The sequence below is a fragment of the Coregonus clupeaformis genome, chromosome 30 (assembly GCF_020615455.1).
Source record: "Coregonus clupeaformis isolate EN_2021a chromosome 30, ASM2061545v1, whole genome shotgun sequence".
In the NCBI taxonomy this organism is placed as follows: Eukaryota; Metazoa; Chordata; class Actinopteri; order Salmoniformes; family Salmonidae; genus Coregonus; species Coregonus clupeaformis.
The window spans coordinates 40700764-40717384 of NC_059221.1; the positions used below are offsets into that span (position 1 = coordinate 40700764).

The 16621-nt window shown below is 46.3% G+C and overlaps 1 protein-coding gene across 2 annotated transcripts in view; it reads left to right on the plus strand.

Moving 5' to 3' along the window:
* The first annotated feature begins 360 nt into the window (after positions 1-360).
* Positions 361-16621, plus strand: part of LOC121546016 (syntaphilin) — a 30221-nt gene continuing 13960 nt past the window's right edge. For both annotated transcript variants that reach the window (XM_041856986.1, XM_041856988.1), the window contains exons 1-2: positions 361-573; positions 16086-16211. In XM_041856986.1, coding sequence (XP_041712920.1) covers positions 16162-16211 — 50 coding nt within the window. In that variant the 5' untranslated portion in view covers positions 361-573; positions 16086-16161. The remainder of the gene's footprint in view (positions 574-16085; positions 16212-16621) is intronic.

The following is a 16621-nucleotide window of genomic DNA, read 5'->3' on the forward strand; positions in this document are numbered from 1 at the left end:
ATGCCACACCTGTCAGGTGGATGGATTATCTTGGCAAAGGAGAAATGCTCACTAACAGGGATGTAAACAAATGTGTGCACAACATTTTAGAGAAATAAGCTTTTTGTGCTTATGGACATTTCTGGGATATTTTATTTCGTCTCATGAACATGGGACCAACACTTTCCAGGTTGCATTTATATTTTAACACTTAACAGGTTGCATTTATATTTTTCTTCAGTGCATATTTTGTTCAGACCATAAATGAAATAAAGAATTGTATCAAGCGCAGACACGAGTTCACTCCTGATTCAGTATTTGTTCGTGTCCAGGACTGTTATTAAGATGCACGTTTGTTATGAAGATCGGTGTTTCGCTTTAAGAACCAACGTAGCATTGCGCATCTGCTTTCAATAATGCACTTGTCTTTCCATGCCGCTCTAAGGCATTCCGGTCATCCATCCCGAGCGCGAGAGAAGAGGCACACCGATCTCTGGCGGAGTCCTTACCAGAGACGAGAATCAAGAAGGCAGGCGGTAAACCATCCCGGATATAACGATGGAACCGTAAAATAAATACGGAAGGGGGGAAAAGGTAAACCTCCTTTTTCGATTCAAGACGTTGTAGCCTAATGCCATTTGGCTTTGCTGTCATTTTACTAAGGACGCTCCGGTGTAGGGCACATCAAGGACTGTGAATAAGTATGAATGGAGTATTCGAGAAATGGAGACATGCAGAGAGCTGCAAGATGTTGCCTAGCCGAATATGATTTTGTTTATAAAGAGCAGAGTTAAGCACGCATCTATAGCATAGGCCTAATGTTATGATGGTCGGTTGTTTGTTTGTGTCGCTGTCCAGCAGCGCAGATGTGTGTGTACGGTATCATCTTGTGCTATACGTTGGTAGTAGCGGTACTAGTCTATTCTCCAAACAGGTGATCACAACCCTTGCAAATTACGCGTCGATCATTTGCGAATTGGCGTGATACATTATTGATGCAATGTATTCGGAAAGCTTTTGATAGAGATGGTTCATATGAAGGGCGGGTTCAGTAAGCGTTGGGGAAATGCACAGTAATCTCAAGCCAAACACCTGCCATCTTGGTAGCCGACTAAAGTCGTGACTGGTCTCCTGGCATGCAATTTGACCTTGCAGCAGCTTTCGATTTTCAGTAAAATAGGAAATATGACGGTATATGACAGAAATATAACCATCTGGCTTGTAAAAGGGCTCTGGACTTTGTGTTTGTTGGTGGGGACATTCTAGATTGTAGCTCAGGTTACTCACACTCTCTCCAAATGTCCTCTAGAAATAGATGTTGTTTTCCCAGGAGTCTGCAGTGGCTCAGCTTTTCATTATGGCTGTAGGTGCATATGGGGATGGCCAGGGGGGTAAAGGGCCCAGTTCAGACGGTGTTCAGAGCACATGTACCCCGTATGCAACATCTGCCTGGTTCCAAAACAACCACAGCCTGAGTTAAAGATACTAATCATAATAATAAAGCAGTAAATACACAGTGAATAATGAATAACAATGACGAGTAGAAATAACATGGCTATACACATGGAGTACCAGTACCAAGTCGATGTGCAGGCGTACGAGGTAATTGAAGTAACTATGTACATATAGGTAGGGTTAAAGTGACTAGGCAACAGGATAGATAATAGACAGTAGCAGCCATTTGATTAGCTTTTTTGTTTAGCAGTCGTATGGCTTGGAGTAGAAGCTGTCCAGGGTCCATGTCAGCAATATAGTTATTACTCCACCACCTATACCCTTCAATGGACTCAGTGGCCTTATTGCAACACTAATGCTTTTCCTTCAGATCTGCTGAAGGGGTAAGGGCTGATGGGGTAAGGGCTAGAGGGGTAAGGGCTGAAGGGGTAAGGGCTGAAGGGGTAAGGGCTGAAGGGGTAAGGGCTGAAGGGGTAAGGGCTGAAGGGGTAAGGGCTAGAGGGGTAAGGGCTGAAGGGGTAAGGGCTAGAGGGGTAAGGGCTGAAGGGGTAAGGGCTGAAGGGGTAAGGGCTGAAGGGGTAAGGGCTGAAGGGGTAAGGGCTGAAGGGGTAAGGGCTAGAGGGGTAAGGGCTGAAGGGGTAAGGGCTGAAGGGGTAAGGGCTGAAGGGGTAAGGGCTAGAGGGGTAAGGGGTAAGGGCTGAAGGGGTAAGGGCTGAAGGGGTAAGGGCTAGAGGGGTAAGGGCTGAAGGGGTAAGGGCTGAAGGGGTAAGGGCTGAAGGGGTAAGGGCTGAAGGGGTAAGGGCTAGAGGGGTAAGGGCTGAAGGGGTAAGGGCTGAAGGGGTAAGGGGCTGAAGGGGTAAGGGCTAGAGGGGTAAGGGCTGAAGGGGTAAGGGCTGAAGGGGTAAGGGCTAGAGGGGTAAGGGCTGAAGGGGTAAGGGCTGAAGGGGTAAGGGCTGATGGGGTAAGGGCTAGAGGGGTAAGGGCTGAAGGGGTAAGGGCTGAAGGGGTAAGGGCTAGAGGGGTAAGGGCTGAAGGGGTAAGGGCTAGAGGGGTAAGGGCTGAAGGGGAAGGGCTGAAGGGGTAAGGGCTGAAGGGGTAAGGGCTGAAGGGGTAAGGGCTAGAGGGGTAAGGGCTGAAGGGGTAAGGGCTAGAGGGGTAAGGGGTAGAGGTTGGACCAGGCCTGTAGGGTCAGTCATTTTTCTGTTGTCCAATCCCAGTGAAAGAATGAACAATCCACTGCCAGTATCATATTCGCTAGCTACACACATCCTGATACTAAAACCCCACCCTTGATCCAGTCTGTTACACAAATCAGCCAATGTGCAGCTCACGTTTTGGATAAGTGGCGGAATGACCGTCTCCATGGTGGCTTGGCCATCACTGTCATAGCATGCTGTTTCCTGTCAGTCTCCATTGTGCAGATCTCTCTCTCTCTCCAACTCCTCCTTACATCTCCTCCTAGACCCACAAGCTGTTATCTTTTCACCGGCATTATTGTCTCAATGTGCTCCAAGCTTTCGCCCAGACACTGCTCACTACAATTAAAGCATTTAGCACAATTACTGCAGTGACTCCATGCAAGGGGATTGCATTTCATGCTAACTGAAAGCAGTCCGAATTACTGACAGATAGATGGGTTGATTTCGTTAGCATTATCTGACTGATTCTTTGTCGTTTGTTTCATTGGTGATTTGCATGCAATGATATCCAACTATAATACAATCCTGCTGAAGGGCAACAGGAATGTAATCTGAGCCAGTGACACTCTGTCATATAGCACTTTAACCACTGAACCTCACCCACAGTATCTTACTATCTGGATGTCTGCATCTATCTTTCTCTATCATTTACAATCCTAAAGTTTAGTTGGAAAAGTCAATATGGCTGAAACAGGCTACCAAACCGAGTTCTAATTAGAGGAGCCTTCCACTTCCAAGCTTCTTACTTCCTGGATAGACCTACTTTGTCACTCTTCCTGTGAGCCGGTCGCTGTCCACAGTCCAGATGCTGAACTCTGGAATTCCGACCATGATGCTGGAACGCTGGCCGCCGCTATGACCTTTTACACACGTGACAATGTCACCGTAGTATCCCAGTTTTGTTCATTTTGACAGGTTCATTTCCTGTGAACCTGTCTCTTTGGGACATATTTGTCCATTTGTCCTCTGTATTCCCAGTTTTGCATGTTTCCTAACAATCTACTTTTGGTTTATTCTTTTTTTGAACGTGACGCCCCAGTACACGAAACCATACCATCTTCATCCTGAAGGAAATGTAATCTAAATAAATGGATTGCCTCCTCCCACGCCACATTATATTTACTTGATTAAATGTAGAAAACATTGATTTCCTGTTCCACCATATCCCTACACCAATCATGGCTCAGAAATAAATATTGTGCTTCGTGCTTCATGTACTTCATATTTTTTTCTTTGCTTTCTTGGTAATGGGGGTGAATCACAGTGGACAACGCCCTGTGCCAAGCCTGTAAATAACACTCTTAACAGCAGTATGGAGCTAACGGAGCACTAATGGCCATTGGGGACATGTACAGTACACTCACACAGTCTCTGGTTCAACAGGGTTTCTAGCGGTCCTGATAACATCACAGATAGACTGCTCAGCGAGAGGGGTCTCTGGTCAGTTAGGGGCAGGATGCTGCTTCTGGTTGTCATGACCTTTCTGGAGAGCATTCAAATTGAAAGACTAACTCTGGACCCAACAGATTAGAGCAAATCATGGTTAGCAATACAAATGTTGTCTGTGACTCACCTGCTTAGGATCTCCACTGTCCAATGGATGGAATTTGCCTCTCCAAACCAAAGTTATTTGGGTGGTTTCAAAACACAACCTATGGAGAGAAAATCAACATGGCTGTTAAATAGGCAAATACAGTAGTTGTATATGTAGTAGTGATGGGGAAAAATCCATACAGTTACATATCGGGATATTATTTTTACGATTAATCGCAATATTATTTTTGACAATATTACTATATTATTTTTGTGCTAGTCAGCTGTACCTGCACCAAAATGCTGGTATTTTTCCTCCTAAAGCTTGTTCTCCATCTTCGTTTTAAATAGTAAGCCAATTTGTTTTCAGCACTTTTATTTCCGTGACTGATCAAAACCTCTCCTCCCCCCTCTCCTCCTCCTCCCCTCTCCTCCCCCCTCTCCTCCTCCTCCCCCCTCTCTCCCCCTCCCCTCTCCCCCTCCTCTCCTCCCCCCTCTAGGCCTAGTTCAGTATCCTCTCTCTATTTGTTAGACCTATCCTCCTGTGTTCATACCCAACCACCTTAGCCTATAGGGACCCATCTTGGGAAGGAACTGCTGAAGGGTGCTCTGCTCCTGGATCCCTCCCTCTCTCGCTCCACTGCTTGGCCTCTTTCGTAGCATTTCGTGGATGGGTGGACAGAGCTCGGCTGCTGTAAGCTGCTCTGCAGTGCAGTGACTAGGCAATATTTTGAGATTCTTTGTAAAGAAATGTGTTGTCCTGTTGAGTGCCGCACGCTACTTTCCGCTTGGCCTCAGAGCCTACACTGTCCCTTTTGGACATATAGGAAAAGGCTACCTGGAACCAGTTAGAAGTAGGCTACTGCACTGGATCTGTGTCCTGTGAAGTCATACTGTCGGACCTGAACCATGTCTTTAGGGTTGCAGCTGGGTGTCCTACTTAGCTGGGAGTCCTACTTAGCTGGGAGTCCTACTTAAAGTTGTTTGATATTTTGGTTGTGACTGGGAGTGTACTCTCCTCTCACACGTATACATTTCGTCAGTGTGGTAATGTTAGTATGTGTGGCATTAGGAGCTGTTCTGGGCTGGGGTTGTGAGCGGGGACATATTCCACTATCGGCTGGATGTGCCGGCCGGCCTGATAAGAGAGTGTGAGGTATCATCAGCCAGGGAGGAGAAGTGCAGCGCTGCAAACAAACATAGATGTGTTATTTAACTAACTCAGTGGATAATCTGTAGCTCAGCTGGTAGAGCACGGCGCTTGTAACACCAAGGTAGTGGGTTTGATCCCCGGGACCACCCATACACAAAAAAAAAATGTATGCACGCATGACTGTAAGTCGCTTTGGATAAAAGCGTCTGCTAAATGGCATATTATAATTCTTCAGGGAGAATGGGAGGACATGTCTGGGAAAATCTGGGTATTGGATACTGGACATACTGTTGAAGAGATATTGTTACATGATCTATAACCTACTTTAGAGATGCCATGGTTTAGATACAGAAAAACTGTCAGATCAACTCTTGGGCCTAAAGCAAATGTATCCAGCTTATTCTATAGCAGATGTTGCAACCACAACAACTGCTCAGATATTCAGAAACCAGCTACCAGGTTTGTAAATACTAGACGCACAACCTTAACACGATGAGTGTGGGTATAGACAGTGATTGAGCGAGCGAGAGAGAGAGAGCTAGGAGGCTGTGCTAGGTTTCTGGTGTGACTTTGCTCTTTTAGTGTGTGTGTGTGTGTGTGTGTGTGTGTGTGAGAGAGAGAGAGAGAGAGAGAGAGAGAGAGAGAGAGAGAGAGAGAGAGAGAGAGAGAGAGAGAGAGAGAGAGAGAGAGAGAGAGAGAGAGAGAGAGAGAGAGAGAGAGAGAGAGAGAGAGAGAGAGAGAGAGAGAGAGAGAGAGAGAGAGAGAGAGAGAGAGAGAGAGAGAGAGAGAGAGAGAGAGAGAGAGAGAGAGAGAGAGAGAGAGAGAGAGAGAGAGAGAGAGAGAGAGAGAGAGAGAGAGAGAGAGAGAGAGAGAGAGAGAGAGAGAGAGAGAGAGAGAGAGAGAGAGAGAGAGAGAGAGAGAGAGAGAGAGAGAGAGAGAGAGAGAGAGAGAGAGAGAGAGAGAGAGAGAGAGAGAGAGAGAGAGAGAGAGAGAGAGAGAGAGAGAGAGAGAGAGAGAGAGAGAGTGTGCCCGCGCCCGCCCAGGGATAGTGGTAGTGACTCACTCTGTCTCTCCATCCCATCGTAGGGTGTACTGTACGTTGTGAGTCAGAAGCCACTAGTCTACTGAAACACAGAAGAGGGACATATTAACCTGCACTGTTTCTTGTTCGAGCACATTAATATACACTATATATACAAAAGTATGTGGACACCGCTTCAAATTTGTGGATTCTGCTATTTCAACCACAGCCGTTGCTGACAGGTGTATAAAATCGAGCACAGAGCCATGCAATCTCCATAGACAACCATTGGCAGTAGAATGGCCTTACTGAAGAGCTCAGTGACTTTCAAAGTGGCACCGTCGTAGGATGCCATCTTTCCAACAAGTCAGTTCGTCAAATTTCTGCCCTGCTAGAGCTACCTGGTCAACTGTAAGTGTTGTTATTGTGAAGTGGAAACGTCTAGGAGCAACAACGGCTCAATCGCAAAGTGGTAGGCCACAAAACTCACAGAATGGGACCGCCGAGTGCTGAAGCGCGTAGTGCATAAAAATCGTCTGTCCTCGGTTACAACACTCACTACCGAGTTCCAACACTCACTGCCGAGTTCCAACACTCACTGCCGAGTTCCAACACTCACTGCCGAGTTCCAACACTCACTGCCGAGTTCCAACACTCACTGCCGAGTTCCAACACTCACTGCCGAGTTCCAACACTCACTGCCGAGTTCCAACACTCACTACCGAGTTCCAACACTCACTACCGAGTTCCAAACTGCCTCTGGAAGCAAGGTCAGCACAAGAACTGTTAGTCGGGAGCTTCATGAAATGGGTTTCCATGGCCGAGCAGCCGCACACAAGCCTAAGTTCACCATGCGCAATGCCAAGCGTCGGAGTGGTGTAAAGCTCGCCGCCATTCGACTCTGGAGCAGTGGAAACGCTTCACCATCTGGCAGTCCGACGGACAAATCTGGGTTTGGCGGATGCCAGGAGAACGCTACCTGCGCGAATGCATAGTGCCAACTGTAAAGTTTGGTGGAGGAGCAATAATGGTCTGGGGCTGTTTTTCATGGTTCGGGCTAGGCCCCTTAGTTCCAGTGACGGGAAATCCTAACGCTACAGCATACAATTACATTTTAGACGATTGGGGAAGGCCCTTTCCTGTTTCAGCATGACAGTGCCCCAGTGCACAAAGTGAGGTCCATACAGAAATGGTTTGTCTCTATCGGTGTGGAAGAACTTAACTGGCCTGCACAGAGCCCTGACCTCAACCCCATCGAACACCTTTGGGATGAATTGGAACGCCGACTGTGAGCCAGGCCTAATCGCCCAACATCAGTGCCCAACCTCACTAATGCTCTTGTGGCTGAATGGAAGCAAGTCCCCGCAGCAATGTTCCAACATCTAGTGGAAAAACTTCCCAGAAGAGTGGAGGCTGTTATAGCAGCAAAGGGGAGGACCAACTCCATATTAATGCCCATGATTTTGGAATGAGATGTTCGACGAGCAGGTGTCCACATACTTTTGTACATGTCTGTATGCACAGCAGCACGTAGAACACACTAGTCAGACTCCCACGCCATGTCCAACAACATGCATACTAGTGAGTGACAGGAAAAACACTCTTTCTTTTTTTCCATCTCTCTCTCTCTCTCTCTCTCTCTCTCTCTCTCTCTCTCTCTCTCTCTCTCTCTCTCTCTCTCTCTCTCTCTCTCTCTCTTATCTTTTTTCCTTAAACACATTCGTGCTGCAGTGTCCTGTACAGGGAGTTATAGGTTGTGTATGAGATTAGTCAAGGTCACCTTTCCATGGGAGAGCAGGGGCGTTCTCTCTCTCTCTAATATATGGAGACTCTCCATCTATCTCTGGCCTTCCTCCTTCCCTCTCTGTCCACATGTCTCTGTCATCAGCTTTGAAGCTGCTTGTGTGCTGCTGTACCTTTCTGATGCTGCCAGTGGTTCTGGCAGGGGATGCTGTTACATAAGAGAGCTTAATAAATCCTGTATGAATGCCTTGTGATGTAAGTAGTAGGAAATACTGTCTGCCTGCTCCTGTCAAACCAGGGATAGTGGTACTGTCAAACCAGGAATAGTGGTACTGTAGGCTGTAGCAGAGAAGAAGAGGACAGGAAAGGCTAGTGCTGAGCGATTAACCCAGATGTCGTTTTATTTGCTTATTAAACAACTAATTAACCGATGTTGGTTCATTTACTTGAATACCGTTTAGTTTAGGTTTTTTTTGTGAGCCCAACGCCCCGATTCTCCAGAGAGAAATCAAATCATTCACGAGAGAAATGAAGTCAAGAATTATGTTTGACGCTGGACTGAAGGGAGTTGTAGTTTTCATTAAGTAAATATTCAACCTAGTTCAGCGCAGAAATGTGGTAATTAACTACAATGACCATAATCCATTGAGCCTGACGGAGACACTTTGAAAGAGGAATGTAGGCTATACAACACGACAATGAGAGGGATGGAGAGAGACAGTTGGTGAAAGTATGCCATATCTACTTTGAAGAACTAGTAAAAATTATTTGGTCAGACAGCTCTGCAGCATACTTAGGCAGGCTAGCCAGGCTAAATAGGATGACTAAAGACAGTACAGTACGGGGAGCACAGAGATAACGTTGTCTGTCTGGCTGGCTGCTACTGCCTGATTAGAGATGAGATGATGATTTTAAGGAATTAAAAATAATAAAGTCATCATAAAAGCGAAGTAATACACACAACTGAAATATTGTATTATTTCATAGTCATTTCCTATTTTTCTATTGATGTCTACCCAATGTGGACCTGACCGAAACAATGGAATATTTTCAATGTTTTGGCAATTGAATGTTCACTATTTTTGGCTTTGGAATTTCCATTAAAAAGCTCTAAAAATAATTGTAATGCCATTATTTCATAATCCATTTAAGGATTAAAAGAAATTATTGAAACCAAAATTTGAAAATCATTATCGTTTTTTTAAATAATCGAACCGAACTCGAACCGACTTCGAAAAGCAGCTAATCGCTCAGCACTACAGGAAACATCCCAGAGAGAGTTCAGTTCCTATTGATCTGATTATCTTTCCTCTGGGACTTTATTACTAGTTTATGTGAGCGCATGTGTGTGTACCTGTCTGTCTGTCTGTCTGTCTGTCTGTCTGTCTGTCTGTCTGTCTGTCTGTCTGTCTGTCTGTCTGTCTGTCTGTCTGTCTGTCTGTCTGTCTGTCTGTCTGTCTGTGTGTCTGTGTGTCTGTGTGTCTGTGTGTCTGTGTGTCTGTGTGTCTGTGTGTCTGTGTGTCTGTGTCGGTCGGTAGTTCCCTCTGGGCGACTGATTCACCTCCTTTTAGTTCCCTCTGGGCGACTGATTCACCTCCTTTTAGTTCCCTCTGGGCGACTGATTCACCTCCTTTTAGTTCCCTCTGGGCGACTGATTCACCTCCTTTTAGTTCCCTCTGGGCGACTGATTCACCTCCTTTTAGTTCCCTCTGGGCGACTGATTCACCTCCTTTTAGTTCCCTCTGGGTGACTGATTCATTTCTTCCTTCCTTTGTTTGATTGTTGTTTTGTCTGTTTGTTTTAATTTCAGCTTTAATTTTATTAAGGCTACTCTTATTTACACAACGAATGAGTGGATGAAATAGTGACGTATAGTTCTCTACTCAGCACTATGCAGTAACCATGTAATACAAGGACCTTGATAGATCAATGCTTGCTTGGTGCAACAGAGAATTAATTCAAAAGCATCACTTTTGCTGTTTGATGTTAGTCTGGCGTTGGTAAAAATACTGTCTTATTTATATTTTGCGTGCTGCTCACCTATGTGTGTATTATTTGTATTTAGGAGAGTTAACAGCTGTTTTAACCATGCTATGTCACACCCCGTGTAACCATGCTATGTCACGCCTCGTGTAACCATGCTATGTCACGCCCCGTGTAACCATGCTATGTCACGCCCCGTGTAACCATGCTATGTCACGACCCGTGTAACCATGCTATGTCACGCCCCGTGTAACCATGCTATGTCACGCCCCGTGTAACCATGCTATGTCACGCCCGTGTAACCATGCTATGTCACGCCCCGTGTAACCATGCTATGTCACGCCCCTGTGTAACCATGCTATGTCACGCCCCGTGTAACCATGCTATGTCACGCCCCGTGTAACCATGCTATGTCACGCCCGTGTAACCATGCTATGTCACGCCCCGTGTAACCATGCTATGTCACGCCCCGTGTAACCATGCTATGTCACGCCCCTGTGTAACCATGCTATGTCACGCCCCGTGTAACCATGCTATGTCACGCCCCTGTGTAACCATGCTATGTCACGCCCTGTGTAACCATGCTATGTCACGCCCTGTGTAACCATGCTATGTCACGCCCCTGTGTAACCATGCTATGTCACGCCCCGTGTAACCATGCTATGTCACGCCCCGTGTAACCATGCTATGTCACGCCACTGTGTAACCATGCTATGTCACGCCTGTCCATGCTATGTCACGCCCCTGTAACCATGCTATGTCACGCCCCGTGTAACCATGCTATGTCACGCCCCTGTGTAACCATGCTATGTCACGCCCCGTGTAACCATGCTATGTCACGCCCCTGTGTAACCATGCTATGTCACGCCCCGTGTAACCATGCTATGTCACGCCCCTGTGTAACCATGCTATGTCACGCCCCTGTGTAACCATGCTATGTCACGCCCCTGTGTAACCATGCTATGTCACGCCCCGTGTAACCATGCTATGTCACGCCCCTGTGTAACCATGCTATGTCACGCCCCTGTGTAACCATGCTATGTCACGCCCCTGTGTAACCATGCTATGTCACGCCCCTGTGGCTGTGGAGGCCCCAGAGGGATTAGGTAAGGTGACAACCAGCTGGGTCTCTCTCTCTGTGGCAGTCTGTCTGTCAGCTGAAGGGTGATTCAGCACAGTTACTCAACAATGCAGGGTTGGGTCAAGCAGTACATTACTGCTCAACCCTGCCAGGCAAGATAAACTACAGTACAGTGTAGCATTGTCTTTGAGAGTCTGATGGACTGGCTGTGTTCACGTAAGCGTACGACCCATTTCCTGATCAGAAACACGAGACAGGGAGACCTGGTATAGAGATACAGTTACACTTTTGCAGACGCTCCAGTGGTGAGTGCATACATTTTCGTTCGTACTGGTCCACCGTGGGAATCGAACCCACAACCCTGGTGTTGCAAGTGCCATGCGCTACCAACTGAGCCACATGGGCCCACATAGATAGACAGACAGATAGATAGATAGAACATTTTGTTACGTTACAGCCTTATTCTAAAATTGATTAAATTGTTTTGTTTTCCTAATTAATCTACACACAATACCCCATAATGACACATCAAAAACAGATTTTTAGAAATGTTTGCTAATTTATAAAAAATAAGATCACTGAAATATTACATTTACATAAGTATTCAGACCCTTTACTCAGTACTTTGTTGAAGCACCTTTGGCAGCAATTACAGCCTAGAGTCTTCTTGGGTATTTTATTTTATTTATTTATTTATTTATTTATTTTTTTGGTCATTTAGCAGACGCTCTTATCCAGAGCGATTTACAGGAGCAATTAGGGTTAAGTGCCTTGCTCAAGGGCACATCGACAGATTTTTTCACCTAGTCGGCTCGGGGATTAGAACCAGCGACCTTTCAGTTACTGGCACAACGCTCTTACCCACTAAGCTACCTGCCGCCCCGGGTATGACGCTACAAGCTTGGCACACCTGTATTTGGGGAGTTTCTCCCATTCTTCTCTGCAGATGCTCTCAAGCTCTGTCAGGTTGGATGGGGAGCGTTGCTGCACAGCTATTTTCAGGTCTCTCCAGAGATGTTCGATCGGGTTTAAGTCTGGGTTCTGCCTGGGGCGACTCAAGGATATTCAGAGACTTCTCCCGAAGCCACTCCTGCATTGTCTTGGCTGTGTGCTTAGGGTCGTTGTCCTGTTGGAAGGTGAACCTTCACCCCAGTCTGAAGTCTTGAGCGCTCTGGAGCAGGTTTTCATCAAGGATCGCTATGTACTTTGCTCCGTTCATCTTTGCCTCGATCCTGACTAGTCTCCCAGTCCCTGCCGCTGAAAAACATCCCCACAGCATGATGCTGCTACCACCATGCTTCCCTGTAGGGATGGTGCCAGGTTTCCTCCAGACGTGATGCTTGGCATTCAGGCCAAAGAGTTATATTTTGCTTTCATCACACCAGAAAATCTTGTTTCTCATGGTCTGAGAGTCTTTAGGTGCCTTTTGGCAAACTCCAAGCGGGCTGTCATGTGCCTTTTACTGAGGAGTGGCTTCTGTCTGGCCACTCTACCATAATGGCCTAATTGGTGGAGTGCTGCAGAGATGGTTGTCCTTCTGGAAGGTTCTCCCATCTCCACAGAGGAACTCTAGAGCTCTGTCAGAGTGACAATCGGATTCTTGGTCACCTCCCTGACCAAGGCCCTTCTCCCCCGATTGCTCAGTTTGGCCGGGCGGCCAGCTCTAAGAAGAGTCTTGGTGATTCCAAACATCCATTTAAGAATGATGGAGGCCACTGTGTTCTTAGTGACCTTCATTGCTGCAGAAATGTTTTGGTGACCTTCCCCAGATCTGTGCCTCGACACAATCCTGTCTTGGAGCTCTACGGACAATTCCTTCGACCTCATGGCTTGGTTTTTGCTCTGACATGCGCTGTCAACTGTGGGACCTTATATAGACAGGTGTGTGCCTTTCCAAATCATGTCCAATCAATTGAATTTACCACAGGTGGACTCCAATAAAGTTGTAGAAGCATCTCAAGGATGATCAATGGAAACAGGATGCACCTGAGCTCAATTTCGAGTCTCATAGCAAAGGGTCTGAATACTCATGTAAATAAGGTATTTCTGTTTTTTGTTTTTAATACATTTGCAAACATTTCTAAAAACCTGTTATTGATTTGGCATTATGGGGTATTGTGTGTAGATTGCTGAGTTAATTGTTTTATTTAATCCATTTTAGAATAAGGCTGCAACGTAACAAAATGTGGAAAAAGTCAAGGGGTCTGAATACTTTCCGAAGGCAAGTATAGATTGATAGATAGAAGGTTGGGTGGGTTTATGGAGAAGCCTGAGGGAGGTTTAGGGCCCAGCCTTAGGGTGCACACTTGCTTCCAGAGCTCACTAAGTCCTGTGTTCTATTATTGATGGGTTTAATCCCCTCTTTCGCTCCATGTACTCTCCATCTCTCTCTCTCTCTCTCTCTCTCTCTCTCTCTCTCTCCCTCTCTCTCTCCTCTCATTATGCCTGCTGATCACTCTCTCTCCCTCTTTCGCTCCATGTACTCTCCCTCTCTCTCTCCTCTCATTATGCCTGCTGATCACTCTCTCTCTCCCTCTTTCGCTCCATGTACTCTCCCTCTCTCTCTCCTCTCATTATGCCTGCTGATCACTCTCTCTCCCTCTTTCGCTCCATGTACTCTCCCTCTCTCTCTCCTCTCATTATGCCTGCTGATCACTCTCTCTCCCTCTTTCGCTCCATGTACTCTCCCTCTCTCTCTCCTCTCATTATGCCTGCTGATCACTCTCTCTCTCCCTCTTTCGCTCCATGTACTCTCCCTCTCTCTCTCCTCTCATTATGCCTGCTGATCACTCTCTCTCTCCCTCTTTCGCTCCATGTACTCTCCCTCTCTCTCTCCTCTCATTATGCCTGCTGATCACTCTCTCTCCCTCTTTCGCTCCATGTACTCTCCCTCTCTCTCTCCTCTCATTATGCCTGCTGATCACTCTCTCTCCCTCTTTCGCTCCATGTACTCTCCCCTCTCTCTCCTCTCATTATGCCTGCTGATCACTCTCTCTCCCTCTTTCGCTCCATGTACTCTCCCCTCTCTCTCTCCTCTCATTATGCCTGCTGATCACTCTCTCTCCCTCTTTCGCTCCATGTACTCTCCCTCTCTCTCCCTCTCATTATGCCTGCTGATCACTCTCTCTCCCTCTTTCGCTCCATGTACTCTCCCTCTCTCTCTCCTCTCATTATGCCTGCTGATCACTCTCTCTCCCTCTTTCGCTCCATGTACTCTCCCTCTCTCTCTCCTCTCATTATGCCTGCTGATCACTCTCTCTCCCTCTTTCGCTCCATGTACTCTCCCTCTCTCCCTCTCTCCCTCTCTCCCTCTCTCTCTCCTCTCATTATGCCTGCTGATCACTCTCTCTCCCTCTTTCGCTCCATGTACTCTCCCTCTCTCCCTCTCTCCCTCTCTCCCTCTCTCCCTCTCTCTCTCTCTCTCCCTCTCTCTGCTCTCTGCTCTCTGCTCTCTTTTACGCTGCTGGCACTCTGTTTATTATCTATGCATAGTCACTTTAACTCTACCTACATGTACATATTACCTCAATTACCTCGACTAACCAGTGCCCCCGCACATTGACTCTGTACCGGTACCCCCTGTATATAGCCTCGCTACTGTATTTGTTATTTTTAATTTTATACTTAACTATTTTTTTTACTTAACACTTATTTTTCTTAAAACTGCATTGTTGGTTAAGGGCTTGTAAGTAATAATTTCACTGTAAGGTCTACACCTGTTGTATTCGGCGCATGTGACAAATACAATTTGATTTGATTATGCCTGCTGATCAGTCTATCTCTCCCGTTCTACCTCCCCTATCAGGTCTGTCTCTCTCAATTCATCACTGCTTGTCTCCTCAGACTGTGTACCTTGAGATCACTAGACAGACTGTGTACCTTGAGATCACTAGACAGACTGTGTACATTGAGATCACTGTACAGACTGTGTACCTTGAGATCACTAGACAGACTGTGTACCTTGAGATCACTAGACATACTGTGTACCTTGAGATCACTAGACAGACTGTGTACATTGAGATCACTGTACAGACTGTGTACCTTGAGATCACTAGACAGACTGTGTACCTTGAGATCACTAGACATACTGTGTACCTTGAGACCACTAGACAGACTGTGTACCTTGAGATCACTAGACAGACTGTGTACCTTGAGATCTCTAGACAGACTGTGTACCTTGAGATCACTAGACAGACTGTGTACATTGAGATCACTGTACAGACTGTGTACCTTGAGATCACTAGACAGACTGTGTACCTTGAGATCACTAGACATACTGTGTACCTTGAGACCACTAGACAGACTGTGTACCTTGAGATCACTAGACAGACTGTGTACCTTGAGATCTCTAGACAGACTGTGTACCTTGAGATCACTAGACAGACTGTGTACCTTGAGATCACTAGACAGACTGTGTACCTTCAGACCCATATCTTATAATTGGCCTTCGCCCAACATTGCGATGAATTTCAACCTGAGCTTTGATAGCATGTTTACTAGGTCGTATCGGAAGACCAAAACAAATGTCTTGCCTGACTTTATTTGGGTTTTGTGTATTATCACTAAATCAAATCCAGAATTTGTTTTTCTGTTGAAGCACAAACACTGCTCTCTCCCATCTCAGGCCTGTGGTCAGACAAATGAGTGGTGATTGGCTGCTTCTCCCTGATGTTCTGTCTGGCTGGGCTGATCCCAGATCTGTGCCAGCTCTGGCTCCTGCCAGCTTGTGTCAGCACTCAGCACAATGCTGAAATATCCATAGTTCTCACCAAGGAAGTCAGCAGGTGTGTGTGTGTGTGTGTGTGTGTGTGTGTGTGTGTGACCTCACTGACTTTTTCATACTTGAATATAATAGCTTGTTTTGTTGGTTTAAAACAGTGTGTGATGTCATGTCCTGCCTGGTCCACAGAGTCAGTACTGTGTTTGTTTTCCTGTCAGGCCGGCTGTCACTGCAGAGTGATAGAGAGACACAAAGAAAGACAAGAAGAGAGGGAGAGAGAGGCTGTCTGCCTCCATGTCTGCTCCTGTCCCTTCCACTCGGAGGTCTGCGTCAGGCTCACGCAGGTACAGCACTGCATACACACCTACCTGCCTGCCTACCTGCCTACCTGCCTACCTGCCTACCTGCCTACCCACCTATCTAAAACTCATACTCCTTCTCTCTGTCTGTCCTCATTTCTCTAATTCATCCTCTATCTTTCTCCTTTCACCTTCTTTTTAGATTACCTTGTGTTTTCCTCTGAACCTCCTCTCCAATATCATCCTCTCCTATATACAGTGGGGGAAAAAAGTATTTAGTCAGCCACTATTTGTGCAAGTTCTCCCACTTAAAAAGATGAGAGAGGCCTGTAATTTTCATCATAGGTACACGTCAACTATGAAAGACAAATTGAGAAAAAAAAATCCAGAAAATCACATTGTAGGATTTTTTATGAATTTATTTGCAAATTATGGTGGAAAATAAGTATTTGGTC